The sequence below is a fragment of the Kogia breviceps genome, chromosome 3 (assembly GCF_026419965.1).
Source record: "Kogia breviceps isolate mKogBre1 chromosome 3, mKogBre1 haplotype 1, whole genome shotgun sequence".
Lineage (NCBI taxonomy): Eukaryota > Metazoa > Chordata > Mammalia > Artiodactyla > Physeteridae > Kogia > Kogia breviceps.
The window spans coordinates 55,240,603-55,262,518 of NC_081312.1; the positions used below are offsets into that span (position 1 = coordinate 55,240,603).

Genomic DNA, 21,916 nt, shown 5'->3' on the forward strand with positions numbered 1-21,916 from the left:
ATTGTTGGGAATTGACCCAAGCTAACTTTGTCATGCTTAACTCTTAGGTTCTTTTAGGTAGATAGTGGCCACAGAAGTTGAGTTGGATGTGGGATAGCCACTCCTTTACATCCTGATTACCAGGTTATAATGAAAACATGTCTTAGGCTAAATACTGCTGCACATTTAGACACTTATTAAAGAAACATTCATTAACAAAGCAGGCACAAAAGAGTTCAGTTGATAAGTTCATTGCAGTCCCAGCTTTTTATCTTTTTAGATTCTTGAACCAGCCTTGTAAAAGGAGTTTACTTGAGGCAGACATGGCAACATTCTAGAGGTTTCTGTTATTTTTATGGCCAGCATCAGGTAACCAATAGGCTTCCTAAAGGAAGAGCTGTAAACCTAGGTACTGTCTTTAAGGAAGTTGTGATTCTGATAACCTGTCCATACAAGGGTTGGAAATGTATTTGTAGACAGTCCACATGTCTTGAAACTTTAATTTCACCAGTAAGAGCAACTTTTTGGCATCATGTTAGGCTACAAGCCACTATTCCCCAATAAATATCCCTGACATTTAGTATACTAATTATGCAAAACATTGGATACCAATCAAATTATGGATAAGAGATATATTTGTAGCTGCCTTGAGAATGAGTTTCCTGGTTAGCATGCCAGCTAACCATCCCTCAGCTGCATTCTTAATAAGGGCAACTCCTAGAGTTGAAGTAGAAACTTAACATATATGCTGAAGTATTTAAAGTATTATAGATGACATATGTTAATACATGTTTTGAGAGTGCATATTAAAATATTGGATTTAGATTTCTTGACTGGATGCTTTTGAAGTTGTTTTTTAATTCTAAGACATGCACAGATAGCTCTTACATTACCCAGAATATCTGTTAGCAGACAGTTATTAAGAGCTTAATATGTTTAAGACATGATGGAAGGTATAGAGGAGTAACAAGCCTTATCTTACAATCTGCTTGAGGAATGAAAAAGACACCTCGGTTGCTTTTTGGGTTTTTTTGGTTTGTTTTTTCAGGGAGGGAGAATTGAAGAGATAATGCTACTCTAGCAGGGCTCTACTGGTGCCTCTCATGTTCTTTCTAAAATTACTAGATGCTTCTCTTGTTTGGGGCCAGTGCAGTAATGGAAGTAGAAGTTTCAACTCAGTTCGGAAGACTGATGAGCAGATTGTAGGAATCAGCAATAGACTCATAATGGGATACAAAAAGCTGTTCCAGGAGTCCAAACTCTTAAGGCTAGGAGTAAAATTGAGTTCTGTGTCAAGGTAGTATTAAAACAGTACACATGGGTTTTGATGTCTTTCAGGCTTTTTTTTTTCCCCTCATTTTAGTAGAAATGGAACCTGCATGTACCCATCACCCAGCTTCAACAATTAAGCATATTTTGTTAATCCTACTTTTCCTTATCTATTCAACCCCCCCCCCTTTTTTTTTTGGCTGAAATATTTTAGAGAGAATCCCAAACATGCAATATAATATGACTGGTAAATAATTGAGGCTGCATCTCTTAAGTGGTAAGGACACTTAAAATTTTCATTCTGTAAGCTACACCAATATAATCACACTTAAAAATTGAATACTTTTGTATTATTTAGTCTGTATTCAAATTTCCCTTATTGTCTCACAAATTTTTTCTGTTAGTTGGTTGAGTCAGGATCTAAATAAGGTTTATACATTTCATTTGACTGTTACATCCCTAAATCAGTTTAAATCTCTACCAGTCACTGCCCTCCCCCTTTTCATGCCATTTACTTGTTAGTAAATGTGATTGTTCGTCTAGTAGATTGTCCCAAATTCTAGATCTGGCAGATTGCTTTTTGTATGTTTTGTTTGACTTACTGTCCTATTCTGCAGATGTTCTATAAACTAACTGATGGTTGCAGAGTCTTCATTAGATTCAGGTGTTTTTTTTTTTCTTGGTTTTTTTTTTTTTTTTTTTTTTTTTTTTTTTTTTTTTTTGCAAGCATAGTTGATGCTGCATATACCTCCTATTGTATTGCATCTGAGGCATATTGTGTGGTTATCCCACTTTTAGTGATGCTAATATTAATCATAGTTTGGGTTCAGTTGTCAACCTGATGCCTTCGTTATCAAGTTCCCCATCAAACTCTCACCAGATGGTTTTAGCAGCTATTAGTGACTACTGCTGGATCCATTCATACTGAGTTGTAAAATAGTAGTTTTCTAACTCTGCCATTCCTTCTGCATTTATTAGCTGGAATTCTATAAAGGAAAGCATTTCCTCATCACTTATTTGGGTACTTGAGATAAGGTCTATTAAGGAAAGACCGGGGAAATTGTGCGATTCATTCCTTTCTCAATCTTTAATGAATTAGTGCCCTAAAAAACTCCAAAGGTGATCAAGTAAAAAATATATTTTTTTAATGTATTTGTTTGAATATATGTGTTTCAATCAACACATCTTAAGCCTGTGTGTAAGATTAAGTTCCATTGAAAGCCTCCTTGCTTTTTTTTTTTTTTTTTTTTTTTTTTTTTGCGGTACGCGGGCCTCTCACTGCTGTGGCCTCTCCCGTTGCGGAGCACTGGCTCCGGATGCGCAGGCTCAGCGGCCATGGCTCACGGGCCCAGCCGCTCCGCGGCATGTGGGATCTTCCCGGACCGGGGCACGAACCCGCCTCCCCTGCATCGGCAGGCGGACTCTCAACCACTGCTCCACCAGGGAAGCCCTCCTCCTTGCTTTTAAATAATTATTTTCACATAATTTAAAATAAAGACAAACAGAGAAGTTGTAAGAGTAATACAAAAAATTACTATATACCTTTTTCATGGTACACCAGTTTTTGACATTTTGCCACACTTGTTTTATCATCCTTTCATCTTTTTTCAAGCCATCTGAAAGTAGGTTGCGTACATTGTCTTTTCATCCCTTAATACTTAAGCACGTATGTCCTAAGAATAAGGATATTCATTCTTTTTTTTTTTTTTTTTTTTTTTTTTGCGGTACGCGGGCCTCTCACTGTTGTGGCCTCTCCCGTTGCGGAGCACAGGCTCCAGACGTGCGGCCTCAGCGGCCATGGCTCACGGGCCCAGCCGCTCCACAGCATGTGGGATCTTCCCGGACCTGGGCACGAACCCGCGTCCCCTGAATCGGCAGGTGGACTCGCAACCACTGCGCCACCAGGGAAGTCCAAGGACATTCATTCTTATTAACCACAGTTCGGGTATCAAATTCAAGCATTGTTGTGTTTTGGCTTTTCCTTTTCATTTTCTTCCTCAGATCTAGAATCTCTAAATGGTATTTAGAGGTCCCAATGTTTTGCTTGTGTTTTCTGCTACTGAGTTGTACTTGCTTGTAGGCTATTCAATAGGCAGAGTCAGGAAATGCCTCCTTTTAAATTTTACTTTATTTTAAATTCTTGGATTTTAATATTTTTTTCTTAGCTTGAAAATCTTGGTTTCTATCAACATTAACGTAATTTAATTACCTATTTGATTTGTTTTACAACATATAATGTTTTCAAAATAACAATACTGATATAAATAATAAGACCAATGAATGTAGTTGAGTCCTTTGTGACATTTTTTGTCCTTAGAATATATTTCACAAGGATCAAAAATAAAAACACTGGTTTTAGAGTCAAATGAAGTAATATTTTTATTTGGTAAAGCATAATTGATTCATGTACAGTAAGGCTATTTTAATTGAGGTTTTAATTTTTAGAACTATACTTTCTAATCTAATTTTATTTTTAAATTATGTGGAATATTTACTTGACTACAAAGTTGAAACTATATGAGAAGATGCATTCACGGAAGTTTTGTCTGCATTTCCATCTCTTTCACTCTGTTCAGTTTTATTATTTTATAGGTAATCATTTTTATTAGATGCTTGTTCCATTATTTCATTTTGAAAAAATCCTTCCCCATTTCCTTACCAAAAAAATAGCATACTATAAAAACACTTTTTTCCACTTAAAATATTCTGGAGATTATGTCATGTTAATATATTAAGATAATTCTTAATCTTTTTTACAATTACATAGTACCTTGCTGTGTAGATATACCATAGGACTTTTATCTAGTCTTGTGCTGATGGACATTTGGGTTGTTTTTAGACTTTTGCATTTACAAATAATGCCACAATGAATAGCCTTGTGCGTTTTTCATTTTGTGTTTTGAGCACAGATTTTTAGAAGTGGAATTTCTGGGCTAAAGTGTAGATGATATGCAATTTTCCTAGATCATGCCTGTTTTAATTCAGGCTGCCATAGGCTAAATACCACAGACTGAGCAGAAATTTATTTCTCACAGTTCTGGAGGATGGAAGTCCAAGACCAGGGTGCCAGCATGGTCAGGTTCTGGTGAGAGCTTCTTCAGGGTTGCAACCTGACAACTTCTCATATCCTCACATGAAAGAGAGTAGAGAGGGGGAGTAAGCTCTCTCATGACTTTTATAAGGACACTAATCCCATTAATGAGGGCTCCATCTTCATGACCTCATCTAATCATGATTACCTCCCAAAGATCTCACCTAATACCAACACGGCAGCAGTGGGGGTGGGGGCAGGGGGTATGGTTTCAGTATTTAAATGTCGAAGAAACACAAACCTCCCATCCATAACATTGCCCAATTCTCCCAACACGTACCATTTTCCATTCCTATCAACAATAGAAAAGAGTACCTTATAGGCTGTTTTTATTCGTTCACCTATGAAGGGTCCTATTAACAGGTAACACTTGGGGGCTTCCCCGGTGGTGCAGTCGTTAAGAATCTGCCTGCCAATGCAGGGGACACAGGTTAGAGCCCTGGTCTGGGAAGATCCCACATGCCGCAGACCAACTAAGCCCATGCACAACTACTGAGCCTGCGCTCTAGAGCCCGCGAGCCACTACTACTGAAGCCCATGCGCCTAGAGCCCGTGCTCCGCAACAAGAGAAGCCACAGCAATGAGAAGCCCGCGCACGGCATCGAAGAGTAGCCCCTGCTAGCTGCAACTAGAGAAAGCCTGCGTGCAGCAATGAAGACCCAATGCAGCCAAAAATAAATAAATAAAATAAATTTATACATTTTTAAAAAAGGTAATACTTGGTCTCATGTTCTTTTTGGTTCAAATTATGTCTAATATTAAAATATTAAAGACATGAAAAGCTTCTTATCTTTAGAGTACATGAAAAGTGCTTTAAACCTTATTGAGTAAGGCAGGATCTAAATAAGGATGAGCCAATCACTTTTGTTGTCCTGATTAGAAAGAAAGTATTGGAAAGGATATTCTTGTGTGTGCCCTGAGGACAGTTAGAGTTTAAGTAAACAGGGGTCCTAGAATCTAATAAAATAGGTGTTTCCAATGAATAGAGGACTATGTCTCAAAAAGTTTTAGAGCCAGATGGCAGATAAACTATTTTGGACTGTATCTGGTGGATAAACGATTTTGAGCAGGAACAAGATATGATATTTCATTATTAGTTAGTATCTAGGAAAATTTAAGCTATTCACTTTCCTCCAACATTTTAACTTTTGCTTTGTTTTCGCTTTTCAAACTAATTCATGAATTTAACATTTTTTCCCTTTTCTGATATTATAGTTTGTTCTGTGAGCTTGTTTGCCACAGAAATAGCAGCAATGGTTTTCAGTGTGAACTGAAAACTTCAGTGTAAACTTGAAATCTTCACACAGAATTTATTCATATTCTTCATCAGCACTACTTATCTACTAATTTAATTTCTTAATAGAATATTGAGGACCTCTCTGGTGGTCCAGTGGCTAAGATTCCACACTCCCAATGCAGGGGGCCCGAGTCTGATCCCTGGTCAGGAAACTAGATCCCACATGCATGCCGCAACTAAGAGTTCGCATGCCTCAACTTAAAAATCCCTTATGCTGCAACTAAGAACTGGTGCAGTTAAACATATAAATAAATTTTTTTTTTTTTTTCGATACGCGGGCCTCTCACTGTTGTGGCCTCTCCTGTGCTCCGGACACGCAGGCTCAGCGGCCATGGCTCACGGGCCCAGCCGCTCTGCGGCATGTGGGATCTTCCCAGACCGTGGGGCACGAACCCGCGTCCCCTGCATCGGCAGGCGGACTCTCAACCACTGCGCCACCAGGGAAGCCCAATAAATATTTTTAAAACATAGAATATTGAAAGAGGAGTCAACAGTAACTGTAGTGGGGCTTCCCTGGTGGGGCAGTGGTTAAGAATCCACCTGCCAATTCAGGGGACACGGGTTCCAGCCCTGGTCTGGAAAGATCCCACATGCCACAGAGCAACTAAGCCCGTGCTCTCTAGAGCCTATGCTCTAGAGCCCGCGAGCCACAACTACTGAAGTCCACGTGCCTAGAGACCATACTCCGCAACAAGAGAAGCCACCGCAATGAGAAGCCCATACATCGCAAAGAAGAGTAGCCCTTGCTCGCAGCAACTAGAGAAAGCCCGCGTGCAGCAACGAAGACCCAACACAGCCAAAACAAAAAACAAAAACAAAAACAAAAATAACTGTAGCAAACACTTTCATGGTGTTTACTGTGTGCTGGGCACTAAGTGCTATAATAATAATTCATCAAATCTTCACCACAACCTTATGAGATATATTCTATTATCTCCATTTTACAGTCAGCAAACTGGGAACAGAAGAGTTAAGTAATAGGACCAAAGCCACACAACTAATGACAGAGTATAAATTTGGACCCAGGCAAATCAGAAAATCAGTAGTCGAGAACTGATGGTAATAAAGAGAATCCAGTGGTCATGTGATCACGTAACACGATTCACCTCAAAAGTCTGAAATTCCATTATTTTTTTCCTAGGTGAAAAATGTCAATCCTGAATTAAGTCTTCTGGCATTTCCATAAACTCTCTAGGGACAGGAATTCCTAACCCTTTTCAAAGAAGAGCTGAAGAAAGCAGAGAGGAGGCCAGAAACATGAGGGTTGTGGAAGTGATGAAGAAATCCCAAAAGTCAATTTACAGGTATAATTTGAGCTGGGTTGTTGTTGGCAGAGAGCATAGTCAGCCTCACCAAAGACAACACCATTGTGTGTTATCCCCAAGCTATGAGTGCTTATAGTGTCATAGAACTGAGGGAAAATTGTGCTTGCCTTGCCCAAATTTTAAAGGCCAGAAAGTTGAGGAATGGGTCTGCTCCGTCCTTTACATTCTATACTGGGGAGCTTCTGCCACCTAGTGTTCATGTAGAAAATGGCAAGAGTTTGGAATCACCAATCCTGGCCCTCCACAAGTCCAAGAGTATTTAAAGAAGACTGGTCCCAATGTCTGGCTCATTTTTTTCTCAAGTTATCTGCCCTCCAATGAGAATTAGAAAATGTTTGATATTAATTCTTTGTGGAAAACTTCAGCTACAATAAATTTCTTTTAAAATTTGATGGGGTTTGAAATTTGTTTTATCTTTAATTTTAGGATTTATAGCTTTCTAATGGAAATTAAAAATGGTTAGGCTTTGAGGTTAGACGCAGAGGCAATAATGAAACAGATGGAAAGGGGACAGGGCACAACCTTTAAAAGAATGACATAGCCATTGAGGACACAACAAAAACTGGTTGGAACCAACTAGATCCAAGATAGCAGAAGATTCAGCTTCCAGTAGAACTTGAGCCTCATTATACATTCATTGTAATGCATTAGCATGCTAAATGACACACCCACAGGTGCCATGACCGTTCTGAGACCAACCATAAAAGGCCAAAAAGTGGATGGTGGCCCAATTCCTGGAAATCTCCACCTTTTCTCTAAAATAGTTGGAATAATCCTCCCACTCATTAGCCTGTGAAATCATCCAGCTGATAAAAACTAACCACCCCATATTTGGGGGTCTCTTGCCTTCTGAGATGGCCCACACTCTGTCTGTGGAGTGTGTTTCTCCCAAGTCTGTTCTTGCCTTTTGACATGGACCACATTCTATGGAATGTGTATCTCTCTAAATAAATCCACTTCTTACCTATCACTTTGTCTCTTACCGAATTCTTTTTGTGACAAAACATAAAAAACTTGAGCTTCATTAAGTCCTGAGACCTGGTGTGTGATCTCAGTTAAAATGCAGTGGTTCAAGTCCCAATCTGAGTTGTGCGGTTTCAATGGGACCTTACAATTGCCTTTGAAATCACAAGTTGAACAATCTGTAGTCTCTTTCCTCCAAAACCTCCTCCAGGGATGCTAGGTAGCAACTGGGAAAGGACTGTTTCAAAGACCTCACAGCAGTTGTCTGTAGAACTGTCCCTCCTCTGTACTCAGAGCCTGAGGTGCTCACCCTGCCATAGTACTTCCCTCTGGACAGTCATCATTGATTGACTCACTGTTCCCCCTTTTTAGACATGTGCATACCTCCAGGGCAGAAATCATTTCTAATTCTATTAGCAAGTAGTGGATATTATGTATTAAATGGATGCTGCAGAGAAAGAACGTCTGCTATTAACTTGTTCCAGCCCTCAAATCAAGCTTAGCCTGCTTGGGCAAAGATTTCCCTAACCAGCTAACCATTTCATTTAAGCTTTAACCTGGTGTCTTCTTGACCTGAGCACAAATCAACTCTCCTGTGTTTCCTGCCTTCACTCCTCTTCTCCTTTCCTTCCTTCCCTTATGTTGGGTATGCAGAACTATTTATCATGCTGGTTTCCCCCCTCTTCACAAACTCTCTCAGACAACTTTTTCCTACTCTACTCTTAAAGCAAGCTAATTATGCTCGGTGTACTTTGGTTTTTCTTTGTTACACTCTCTGTTAGATTAACAGGGAATTATAGAAAATCTATTTGGTTGTATCTGTCTGGGGACAGTCTATACCATCAGAGTCTTCTTGCTTCCCAACTCTGGCACCTGGGATACTAGTTTTGAAATGTAGGTAGAGGAACGTAAAGGAATGACATCTTTCATAAAATAGAATAATGAGTTCTTGAAGATTTGAGAAAATAAAAGCATCTGAAGGCAAGTGTCCAGGTAGAAAGAAATGTCTGAACAGGTGGCCACTGCAGTTTTCTTCAGAGTCTTACTTTCCTGTACATATTTTGTCAAGCTGATTACTTCTATCACCGCTATGCTGGTCCCCAGGAGTATATACTTCTTTCTTCAAAGCCCGAACTCCTTGGTTCTTGGTTTTCTTCAGTACTGTGGAGCCATGCTGGACTTTTAAAAAAGTCTTTACCAGTGTGAATCAATGATTATCATTGGGTGGAGAAATCATGGATGATCATTTTCTTCTTTACAGTTTTTTGGGGTTTATTGCTTTCTTACTGATTTATGTATTATTTTTATAATCATCTGAAAAATTAGACTTTACAAAATTCAAAGAGAAAACAAGCAAGTAATAAAAATATAGCTAAGCATACAAACAGCAGGTTTCTAATTTTACCACACTGCTGTCTGCACAGCTCATCGGCTCCTCAATCCCTTGTTCCATACCACATCATTTTTGAGGGCCTTACCAGAGAAGCTCACTTTTTCATTTTCAGTGGTACTCCTTTTGATACCTTATAGGCCTCATTGAGAAAACAATGGATGGACTGTGGAACTGATTGCTCTTTGAGGGTAAATAATTTTATATCTTCAGGTAGATATCAGCATATAAAGAAATCTTCTAGCTACAGAGGCCTCCCCACCAACTTCCTCAACTTCCCAGAAATAAAGTAAAAGGTTGTTTTTCCTGAGATCAAATTAAATTTGAAGTTAAAGGCTGTCCAGTTGACCAGTGAACCCTGGGCCAGTTGGGTGGGTAGGAACCCTGTTTGTTAGTAAGGCATCAAGTGGTTAAAATGAACCTCAAAAGCTATGTGATCTTAACTTTTGATATTAACAAAGGAAGGTGAGAAGAATATAAATGTTTGCTTAGGCTGGAGTTTAGTAGTAGTAATTGCAGTCATTTTTACATGAACTGTTTACCTTTCCTGCTTAGGTATAGTGCATTACAATTATTGTCAAATAATTAAATGTTATTAATTCATTTAATTATAAAACTAAACTGTTGATATATGCTCAATACGTAGCTTTTTATGTGTCACAGTAGTCATCTGCTTATACAGCTTAGTTGTTTGCTCATACTCTTAAGAATGAAATAGAACCTAGGATTCACCCTAGCAAGCATGCCCGTGGTGGTGATCTTTGTTCCTCTTTCTCTTTGACTGGATCTGATCCAGTGACAATGCCTCAGATGTTAAAGTCAACCCTAATAATGAAAAGCTACTTTGAAGGATAAATCTAAGATTATTTGTTAAGTTTTGGGTGGGGGGCGGGTAAAGCTTCTTTGGCTGAAGGGAGGTTGGAGACTTCTTAAATGTTGGAGATTTCCCCTTAAATTTGCTTTATTTGTTCCTTATCTCCCTTTGATTGAGGTGAGGGTTTTAAAATCATTTCTGCTCTTCCCACAGGTATAGTTGTGATTTGTGGCACTTTGATTTAAAACATATTCTGATTATTCCCTCGTATCTTTTGCCCATCACCACCCCCAGCATTCCGATTTCTCTGTTTAAGGTTATAAAAAATTTCCCATACCCTCACCTTCACATTTTGTGATAATCTTGTTTACTTCATATTTTTTCATCGCTTTTCTACTCCCTATTTGGTCAGCAGGGAATAATTTCTTCAATTACCACCGTAACAGCAAAATACCTATTATCCTTAAATCCTAACCATCTGGGGTCCAGAAGGCATACTTAAATTTCATTACACATTAATTCCATTACTGATATGAGCTACTGCTTAAGTAATTTTTAAAAAGATCTGAAAATGTCATTAATAATAGAGAATCTAGGAGACTTGCCTGTACATGATAGAGGTAGAAAAAATATTTTTTATTAGCATGTTCAAGGTAGTCAAGATATTAACAAACACTTTAATCCTCACAACAACCCTGTGAGGTAGGTAAGTCATTGTTTCGTGACAAACTAGTATTATTCCAAATAAAGTGCAATTCATAAAAGAATAAATCTGCATCAGGAATAATTCTGTTAATGATACCATTTATGTATATGCTAATATTAGTGTTTTTGTATACTTTGATTCATGCAGTTGATTCATGCAGTAAGGTGTCCCCAGAAAAGTTTACTATAAATCAAATCCTATTTAAATACATGTGGGAACAATTTAAATAAACTCTGGGGTGAATTTTTTTAATAAAATACATCACTATTTTGAGCAAATACTATGAATGTTCCTTTTTTACACAAAATAAACCTCATCAACGTTGCACTCACATTTATTCATTCTTCAGTAAGTTATCTCAAAATGGCACCAATGCAATGTAAGACTTAATTTATTGAATTAAACCTTAGCAATTTGGTATATGGCAGTGAACTGTGTTGCTGTGTAGAAATCTCCAAATATATTGCGCTCAATCTCATCCCCAAACCTAGGATGGACTATTTATTGAAAACACTAAAATAAATGATGATAGATTTCAAAAAGTATTTTCCCTTGAGAACATTACTTATTTTTTTCCTTTAAATTGCAAAAGGAAAAGAGATCTTAGGGTCTTTGAAAAGAAATATAATATTCTGATAAGTATAAACTTCTGGTGATTTATATTACAAATCAAAGAAAGCCTCATGCTATCAATTTACTACTTATAAGGGAGCACACAGATGTTATCCCCAAAATTTACGTATTTTTTCCTCTGTGCCAATATGACTTACTAGGAAGAGAAATACAGTTGACCTTTGAACAACAGGGGTTTGAACTGTGTGGGTCCATTTATACATGTATTTTTTTCAATAAATACGTACTACAGTACTACATGATCCGAGGTTGTTTGAATCCAAGGATGTGGAACCACAGATATGGAGGGATGACTGTAAAGTTACATGGGGATTTTTGACTGTGTGGGGGGTCAGGGCCCCAGCCCTTGAGTTGTTCAAGGGTCAACTGTATTCCTAGGCACCCATTTTCTCTTAAGTCCATATTTAAAGTACATTTCCATTATTCATCCAACATTAGTAAACATATAGTTTGCCTAACATTTTTTTTTATAACTGTCTTATCTGCAAAATAAACTTTTACTAGAGAATTCCTATTACATTTAATTTAAACATTTAGATTAGTTATATAATTTATCTGTAACAATAACTTTAAGTTTGGGAGCTTAGTTAACAGTTAAAATCCACTGGTAGGTTTTTAATACTTTAACAAGTGGTTAAAGTAATTTACCATTACAAAGAAATAACTGAAGTCCAGAAAAACATTCTCCAAAAGTATTTTAAAAAACTGTTGCAGGAACATTAGGCAAATCAACAGGTAAAACAGACTAAGCCATCTATAAGTTGTACATTCAAATCCATACTAGATCCAGTAGTGCACTTTGGATTATAGTGAGGTAGGGCAAATAAACACAGTCAGATACATTTTGAACTGTTAAATTTATATAAACTGAAAATTGACTTATACCCAGGTTTTATTTGGATATCCAAAAAGAAAAGCTGAGAATTCAAATGATGAAGTATTTTCTCGGGTTCAAAGACAGAACTGTAAAAAACCTTTGAGGTACATATACAAAGGCTACAAGATATATTTTATTTCAACATAAAATATGCTTGTATAAAAATAACCTGGGATATAGAAAAAAGAAATACAAACATTTTTGCATAGATTCTCTATATACCTGGGGCTAAACACTAGATAATACACCTCTGAAACTAATATAGCTGAACTATTTCCTTGGATACCAAGTATATACAAAATAAAAGCCCTTCATCTGGGGGAGCATGGGCAGGAGGGAAAACAATTTAATTTAGCATCAGTCTATATTTATTTCTCTGTTGCTCGAATATAAACTAATGATGACAAGAGGAGAAACTCTGGGGGTTTATTTAACAAAATTAAATTCACATTTCTGAGGCCATCATAGTGCATCCAATGTCCATCAATTTGAAAAGCTGCAGAATAATGATGTTCCTCTTTATTAAACAGTGTGGCACCTTCCAACAAATACCTGCAAATTAAATGACAAAGTGTAGCAGAAAATCACAATACTTTGTTCTTGAGAAAAACATTCCCTAAATTCTTAACTAATAAAAAACTGAGATTATTTGCATTCTATTCTCTGTAAAAGATATCCATCTGTAAAAATCATGTATTATAATTGGTAATTTGGAGAAAGATGTTTAAGAACTTAAAAAATTGATATAATTTAAGAATTTTTAAAAGCATATTTTAACAGATTAACCCATAATCTGCATGGTTCTGTTATATAAGAGAAAACACACACAAGAAAAATTTTAAGGCAAAAAGTTAAAACAATACTGTATATCCTAATTTGTATGCAGATATCTTAATCTTATGATGACAGTAACATTTTATGTTTAAATGATGACCTCATACTACACACTACTTTGACTTGAAATACAAGTAATAGCCAACCAGAATTTACTGACTATTTACTATGTCTCAGGTACTAAACACTTCACATGTGCTATCTTATTAAATCCTCACAATAATGGCACCGGATAGATACTGTTATCTCTCTTCAATAGATAAGAAAACTGATGTGTAAACTGGTTGTTACTGGCTCATGGTCACATAGCTTATAAGGTAGGGCTATTCCATAGTCTAAGCACCTAACCACTATGCACACTGCCAGCAATGACCCCCTGCAGTAGATTCTGACCTTATCCAGGATAAATAAATTTAGAGACAGCTATGACTTTTCCAATGATACGTATTTCTCTTAAGGGCTACTCAAAATCATGATAGAATAGCAGAAAAATATAGAAATAAATTTATTTTTTACTAGTTTTATAAAACAAACAAAAAAACACATACTTGTGATCAGATAAATCCAAGTAATAGGGTACATATGCCAGATCTTCAGATTTCCAATGCTGCATATTTAAGACAACAAAAGGGGGTGCCCCATGGCAGAACGCTCGTTGGGAAAATTCCCTTAAGCCACCACACCTAAAATTGAAAATAGGCATGAACTTTACTACACTTGGCACAAAGCTGCCTTTTAACACTCTGGGTTGCCTTTATTGCATAATTTCATAACAAGCATAATTATTTATTTTAGGTATGGGTATATATCAACAGTATGGCTATATTAATACCTTATATGCCTAATTCCCAGAGTTAATAAACTTTGAGATTCTCTATATAGGAAATGATACTTTAAAAACTCCAGGAAAGGCTAGCTATGTTTATCTAAGCTTATAAAAACATGTATCTTTTAGACTGATAGAAAAGTTTTTATTTGTAAATACATTTTTCTTTCTCTAGGCTGGTTTCAAATGGGAATAATGGCAGAGAGGGGAATAAGATGACTCTTACAGTCTTCTTTAGACTGGATGAAATTCCCTAATTGCTTCCTTTTGCCATTAGGATGAAGCAAATTCTGTTTTCTTAGTAGTATCAGGTATTAAGCATATGGATCAGAATAAAACAAACACAATTATACAGTAAAATCTCGATTAACCGGAATGCTCAGGGCACAGTATTTTGGTTAAAAAACACTGACTGAACTAAGTTACCAGAAAACCATTTTGTTTCAGTATTTGTTGCAAAAATACACTAGTTCACTTTCTGGACTTAAGTACAATTAACTGAAGGTATTTTATTCTTTCCTTCTTTTGTGATTAATTAGGTGTAGGATCACTCTTCTAAATATTAGTTCTCATTGCACAATACTGTAGATATAAAAATTGTTGAGACTGGTATGAATATGTTCTGGCCCTTTGGATTTCCTTTTTCTTTTCTTTTCTTTTTTTTTTTAACCACATTGAACTTTTTGGTTGTCATTTACCTCTTTCTCCTAAATGAGGAGTGCAGAAAAAAATCCAGTTAATTGAGGGTCCCGATTAGCTGGGTTCCGGTTAACCAAGGTTTTATTGTACCTACTCAGCAGTGGGGAGAAAAAGAAAAGGCATTTGCTTTGTATTCAGGAAGTAACTGTAGTATTACATTCTATATAGTGATATTGATAATGACAACACAGCATAAAATGGCATAGTAAACTAGAAGGTGTTAAGATTCCAAAACTATTAGGCTTTCTAAATACTTATGAGTTGCTATTTCATAAAATATTAACATCAAAGAACATACCAGTCCAGGTTTCTTTATAAAAAACATACAAATACTTTCATCTTAAATGTCTATCATACACTCACCCACACTCTTCACACAGTTCAATCCTGGAACAGAATAACTCATCCACAGCCAGTCGTATCAAGTTTCCATGTGGAATTTCTTGGGGAGGACTACAACAATTGCAAAATGCATGTAAGAACTGCTTCAATATTTTACATGTAAATACATTATTAGGATAACAAATTTTACAGGTCATTCATTATTAGCAAACCACATATCAAAGTATAACCTCTGTTATTCATCTTTGTATTTCTTATAGACAGTATAGAAACCAGTTGAACTTAATAAACATTAATGCATGAAGCTTTCAAGAAACATTAAATCTTTCTGTAAACTGATCCTGAAACATGCAGTTGTTACTTTAAATATTTCTGAGAGGATTCAATAGAGTGGATTCTGGTCTTGACGGAAGAAAGCAGGACCCAGAATTAGGAGAGTAGCTGCTTAGTTACCTGACTCAATGCAAGTTACAGCCATTGTTGGCCTCAGTTTCCTGATTTGTTAAAAAAAATTTTTTTCCTACACACTTCAGAGGTTGTTTTAAACATAGGATTAAAAAACAGGCAAAAGGGGGCTTCTCTAGTGGCGCAGTGGTTGAGAATCTTCCTGCCAATGCAGGGACACAGGTTCGAGCCCTGGTCTGGGAAGATCCCACATGCCGCGGAGCAACTAGGCCCTTGAGCCACAAGTACTGAGCCTGCGCGTCTGGAGCCTGTGCTCCGCAACAAGAGAGGACGCGACAGTGAGACGCCCGCGCACCGCGATGAAGAGTGGCCCCCGCTTGCCGCAACTAGAGAAAGCCCTCGCACAGAAACGAAGACCCAACACAGCCAAAAATAAATATAAAAATAAATTAATTAATTAAAAAAAAACAAAACAGGCAAAAGACTTAAAAAGTTATATAGAGTATAATGAAAAATATTTTATTGAGAAGCATAAAATACTAGTATTAATATAGGATTATAAATATTTCATTATAGTTTCAAAAGATATACATATAAAAAGATACTAGTTTTTTAAAAACAAGGCAAATTTCTGAAACACTTTTTTTAGTCCATTATGATTTAGAGTAACAAATTTTTCCCCTGATGGAGATTTCAAAACCAACATCATCATATCAGCAATACAGGAAAATGGACAAAGTGTATTTCAGAACAACAGAGACATTAATTGGTAGACCCTAAAAATAATAACGTATCTTCAGCTTTCCCTAAGTAGCATGATGTTATAATATAGTATTAAACTAAATATGCTATACAGAAAATATGAATTTAATAAGTTCAGGTATGTGACATACATTCCCAAAAGGGAGCAAATCTATTAGGCTGTTTTTCTGGACCACAGGGCCAAGTAGGCTTTCTGACAACAATGTGTTTGGTTCTGTTTTTCTGGACCACAGGGCCAAGTAGGCTCTCTGACAACAATGTGTTTGGTTCTGTTTTTCTGGACCACAGGGCCAAGTATGCTTTCTGACAGCAATGTGTTTGGGTCTGTTTTTGTCCTTTTTTTTTTTTTTTCCACTGGCAATTATCCCTTTTCTTGCTCATGCATGTCCCCTGGGGGCATTAATGTTTCCCAATACTCCACTAGGGCTTGCCAGTTTGGCCTTCCTCCCTGTCATTTACCAGCTTGGAGGTGTTTCTTCTCTCCGAAAGTCAAAAATACTCAGCAAGCTATCAGAACCTTTCCTAGCCAATGAAAAATTCCTCACATCCAGGTCCTCTTCAGGTATTAACATTCCAAGTTTGGGGTTCCTGTCTCTAATTATGCCCTGGCCATGACATGGAGTACTTTCAATCTTTCTGTTCATGTAGAACTAGTCTACCTCACAGAGATCCATTCAGAGTGAAACATCCCAATATAGTATTAAGTGTTGTTTAAGAGGTTAAATTTGTGACACAAGGAATTAGTTATCTTCACAGTCATATTAGTAAATTCTGAGCAAGAGGAAAACATTTTGCATACTGAATAGTTCATTACTTTGCAAGTGAAATAGTTATCAATTGGTTTTGTAAAGTAAATTCTGAGATGTTTGGATGTAATAGAAGTTACATTTTTGTCATGGGATCTAATAAAGTCTTGCATTTGCGTGGTTGCTTTATGTGTAAGTTGTTACACAGGTCTGTACTTTAAGAAGTACTTTGACTATATCTATCTACCTACCTCCCTATCTCTCTCTATATATCATTCATTATAAATAAGTATACTATTTTTGCTAAAAGTGACAAAACAGACTTTAGAGCAACTTACTTTATATTAATTGTGCGCTGCTGATCTTCCTGCACTCGAGTTGGGCATCGCCAGTTGGAACAGTAACTCTCCTGTATGGTCGACATGAGATTTTCAAGATTTTTTGTAAAATTATCATGCTCATTCCCAAACAAATCAATTATTAATGAAGCTTTATGAACTTCAGATTTGTATTGCTGTTTTTCCATTTTGTCCCAAATCCAAAGTAGCTTCACAGTTGTAAAACTGTAGGTGTCCATTAAATAAAGAAAACAGTCTATAAACTCTCTACCTAAATGAAGAGAGAGTTCCCTGGGGAAATTTTCATTTTCATTAAGAATAACATACAATAACATCAAGAATCCATCTATGGTGCAGGTATTTTTCAGTCTTATTTCAACATAGAGTGGTGTACAGGATACTGCTTTGCGGCCAGCTTTGATGGTAAAAACACCTCCCCAAGGAAGAACAGGCCTCCAGAATGAGCGATCTTGGTTATAGTTATTTTTAATTGATGCTTTGATCTCTTCAAACAGTGTCTTCATCCTGCATTGTAAAAGTTTAAGATAGTACTCGTAAATTTGACTTTATATTTTAAATGCATGAGATATGTTTAAATGAAAATAAAGGTATCTAAAGATTCAAATTAAATTTGGTTAGATGGACCCCCAATGTAACAAAAAAATTTAAAACAACTCAAGCTATGAGCCATTTTTTGGCAAACTGCATGGTCTCTGGAAAGACCATTTAAGAAGCTGCAACCTTTTCTTGAGGTACGGAATGGTCATTTGATAGGCCTTTATATTAATTATATTGCAGATTTTATCAGTCATAGAGGAAAACTCTGTAATAAAAAAATCCTAAATAAAAATAAAACTATTTAAAGATACAGTCTAAATTTGGTTGGGTGTATTCCTAATGTAAACCTCTTCCTCCCCTCAAAACATAAGCTGTACTTCATTTTCTTGATAATATGTGTGATTCCACTTATGAAATTGATAATGGAATTCTTTGTTGGGCTACAGAATAATGACCAACTGGCTTTGAAAGACAACATATGAAGAGTAATTGTGAGAACTTAATTGAATAGTAGCACAGCTAAAACAAAAATAATTTCTATGCACTTTGGGATTTTTACTTGAAATTTAGGACCATGCTAGATATCCTATAGTTTTAACTACAGTGGTCATGCTGGGAAGAGCTGATTCAGAACTTGATAATTATCTTGATTCCTCTCTGCATGTTTTGGGAATGAACTGAGGTGTCCTCCCTATTTAAACTGGTACCTATCTTTCCCCCAACCTTGAGGATAGCTAAGCACTTGGTTTTAACGTCATTGACAGTATTCTAATAAACATGTTGGTGTCATATGTATGTTATATAAAGCAAAATTGAAAAAAATTAAAGAATGAGGTCCTAATGAAACTGAATTGAAAAAAACTGCTTTAATTTATTTGGGACAAACACATGTCTAAACTAAAAACATCACAGGGTTTTCCAATATGTTTCATCCTTCCGTTTTCATGAAAACGGGAAGCATCTGACGAATAGGAACAGAGAAATTAGTGACTGAGGTCCGTGTCTTACTTGTCTTTTCAAATGCCACATCCTCCCAAGCACAATAGGAATCCAACACTCAGTGTTGCAGACCTATGTGTTTTGTGTGAAAAATTAAGTTCAAACCGATTTTGTGACACTACCAGACTAAAAATTCAGTTTTACCACACACACAGAGTATTTTTGACTTAGGCAAGATACTGTGGACTCTAAAATATTCAACACTATATTTAGCCTGAAGTGTAGATGTTTATATATAGTTGCTAACATGTGGGCTCTAGTTAACCACTTAGGAATAAGAGGGAGTGGAAAATTTAGAGCCTATGAAACACAAACTCAGTTTCTTCTAAATGAAGAAGAAATGTTTCAGAGCATATTTTAAAAAAATCACAAGGCATTTAAATACTTTAAAAATGAAAATAACTTTCTTCATGGTTTGACTGATTTCTGTTGCATTTTAAAGAACTCTGTAGCAAGGTCATATGATTAAGAGCCCGAGTTCAGATTCCTAAATGTTGCACTGGAAAGGAACTGTAAATTTCTGTAGTATTTTTTGCCAAATTATCTTTTAGACATGACCAAATGAGTAACTATAGCTCTGTAAAGCAAGTTACACTCTAAGAGAATTAAACTACAATTATATATATATTAAAAAATATATACACATACATAAAATGAAACTAATTTCTTTAGCTTTTTTCTGAGGGAAAAAAAAAGGAGGTAAGAGAGGATGGAAAGAATTATAAGACAGTGTAGCTTCTGCAGTACCGTGGTGATTTGTTACAAAGTAAATTACCCCCCTCAAAAAAAGGGGGCTAAAAGAGATGGAAAAATGGCTGCAAAGAGCTTTACTTAAAATTGTCTTAAGCTTTGGCCACACCGTCAAAAACATCGTTTAGAAGCCCTGGAGAAGGTATTCTGCTGGCTTTTTCCCCCTGCCTCAACAGACCCTCCAGTTTGAATAAATCTGGAAAACTCCCTGTACTTCTATTTCCTTGGCAAAATGACACATTTCTTGTGCAGTCGTTTCCAAGGGTGACAATCTGTACTCCACGCAGGTCGTGAGGACCAGAACATTTGCCCAAGGCATTGAGTGCCGGACGCCCTAACAGCTCGGGGGTCCCAAGGGTACCCTCCCGAGTCAGCGCCCCCAACTAATCTGGAAAACGGCCCTGCGCTCCCGCTCGAAGCAGCTCTGGGCTGGGCGCACGGACTGGCTGGGCGCGCGGTGGGCGCTCACCTCCGCCCCCCGCACTCCGGCCACGCCCACCCCGCCCCGGGCCCGCAGCACCGGGGAAGGCCTGGCACTGAGGGCTGGCCGCGCACGGCGGGCGGGTCCCCGAATCTGGAGCCGGTGAAAGGACTGGGCGTCCCCTGCCCGCCCGTTGAGCTCCTGGGACTGCGGGTAATGGGCGGGAGGGCCGGGCCGCAGAAGGCGTTCTCACACCGGCCAGTCTCCGTCCACCAGGAAGCCGACTTTTCGTACCTCCCCGGGGACCGAAAACCGCCGGTGCTCCCGCACCCGTCGCCGCCGCCGCTTGCTCATGGAGAGCCCGTTCCGCCGCCGCCGCCGCCTCATCTACTAGAACCTCCGGCAGTCTCGGCCTCCCCCGGCGTGAGCGCTGGGCCCCGGCACAGCCTCCATCGCACTCGCCGCGGTGGCAGCCACAGCAGCTCCAGCGCCCAGGCCCGATTCGACCGGACCCACGGAGCCAGGACCGCGGGACGCGTAGCTTCTTATTACGGAGGAAGATTCGGCCCGACCTCCGCCCCCCTCCCCCCAGCCCCCAGTCCCCAGTCCCCAGTGCCCAGTCCCAGTGCCCAGCAGCCTGACGGTGCTGCTGCGCAGGCGCGAAGACGCCCGGGCCAAAAGTGCGTGTGTTGGGTGTATATACAGCTTTTGTATTCGCCCAATGGGAACCAGGATCAGGTGCATGGGGCGGGACCTCGCAGAGAAGGGCGGTGTTCCAGTGTTAGAAAGTGGGTGGGGCAGCCGGAAGTGGGCAGAGTTTGCACGGAGGCGGAACTTTGTTGGCAAGCCCGCTTGGCTTCTTGAGGCTTGTATCGTTTTAGGACTTGATTTTGGTTTGCTTCTACGTCTCGCCTTTTCAAATTCTTAACCCAGAAGAGGAAAGCTTTGTTTTCTCCGTAAGTTATAATTATTCAAGCATTTGATTTAAGTATATATTTAATAAAAAGTTGAGTTAGTGGGTTAAATGCTATTTTTAGTGTTCAAGTTAATAATTGGCCAGTCTGCTGTAATTTATAATGGAAGTTAATAACAATTAAATAAATCAGATGGCTTTGGCCCCATTATAGAGATGAAAAAATTGAGTTTTGGAGGTGATAAAGTCCCACACATTTTGACAGCTGTAAATTGAAGCTAGAGCCTCTTAATGCTACAGTCTGTGGACACAACCACTTTTCCTGTTCTGTGGGTCCTAGTTCTTGTGTCCTTCCTTAAAGAGTCAAAGCTCACATGGCTCTGCTTCCGGAGAACACAGGCCATCCTGGAAAACTATCTCCACTTGCAATTAGAAATGGGGATGCTGTTGAGATACTCCCCATCCTGCTGTGCAACAGAAAATGATTGTCTGGAAAGTGAAGCTCAACCTCCAGAATACACAATGCGTAGAGTTCAAGGCCAGCCCAAGACATCAGTGTGGTACCCAGTCACAGCAGAGTCTTGGACACCTTCTTGACTAATTTAATGGACAGCCAGGGCAATGGCAGGGACCTTCTTCTTGGACCTCTCTTGAGGAGTCTAGTGATAGAGGGATGAAACTTCTGGGAGAGAAGCTTGACTCACTCAATATATTACTGCTGGTGGAGTTGGGAAGAAATGTACACCTCTCAGAGCAGAGGGGGAAGAAAGAGGCTCTGCCGAAAAAAGGAAGAATTAATATATCTGGCAAAATCTGCTCTTTTTAGCTTCCTGGTTTTTCTTATTTCTTATGGCATTTCACAGGTGAGAAAACTGAGGTGCTGATGCATTAAATAACGAGTGTGTCTGTATTGGAATTCACGTACAAAACGTTCACTCTCAATATTAAAATTATCTTGCAAGGAGAAAGCCCTTTACAG

At 38.1% G+C, this 21,916-nt stretch overlaps 2 protein-coding genes across 2 annotated transcripts in view; one reads left to right on the plus strand and one right to left on the minus strand.

The window, feature by feature from the left end:
- Window positions 1–10,743: 10,743 nt before the first annotated feature.
- Window positions 10,744–20,712, minus strand: C3H14orf28 (chromosome 3 C14orf28 homolog). The gene is made up of 5 exons (XM_059058967.2): window positions 20,319–20,712; window positions 17,297–17,821; window positions 15,067–15,156; window positions 13,727–13,861; window positions 10,744–12,896 (listed from the first exon to the last, which is right to left on the minus strand). Exons 2-5 carry the CDS (start codon window positions 17,818–17,820, stop codon window positions 12,713–12,715), a joined length of 933 nt encoding a protein of 310 aa, XP_058914950.1. The 5' UTR covers window position 17,821; window positions 20,319–20,712; the 3' UTR covers window positions 10,744–12,712.
- Window positions 20,066–21,916, plus strand: part of LOC131753537 (RING finger protein 228-like) — a 58,550-nt gene continuing 56,699 nt past the window's right edge. The window contains exon 1 of the mRNA XM_067028511.1: window positions 20,066–20,762. Coding sequence (XP_066884612.1) covers window positions 20,241–20,762 — 522 coding nt within the window. The 5' untranslated portion in view covers window positions 20,066–20,240. The remainder of the gene's footprint in view (window positions 20,763–21,916) is intronic.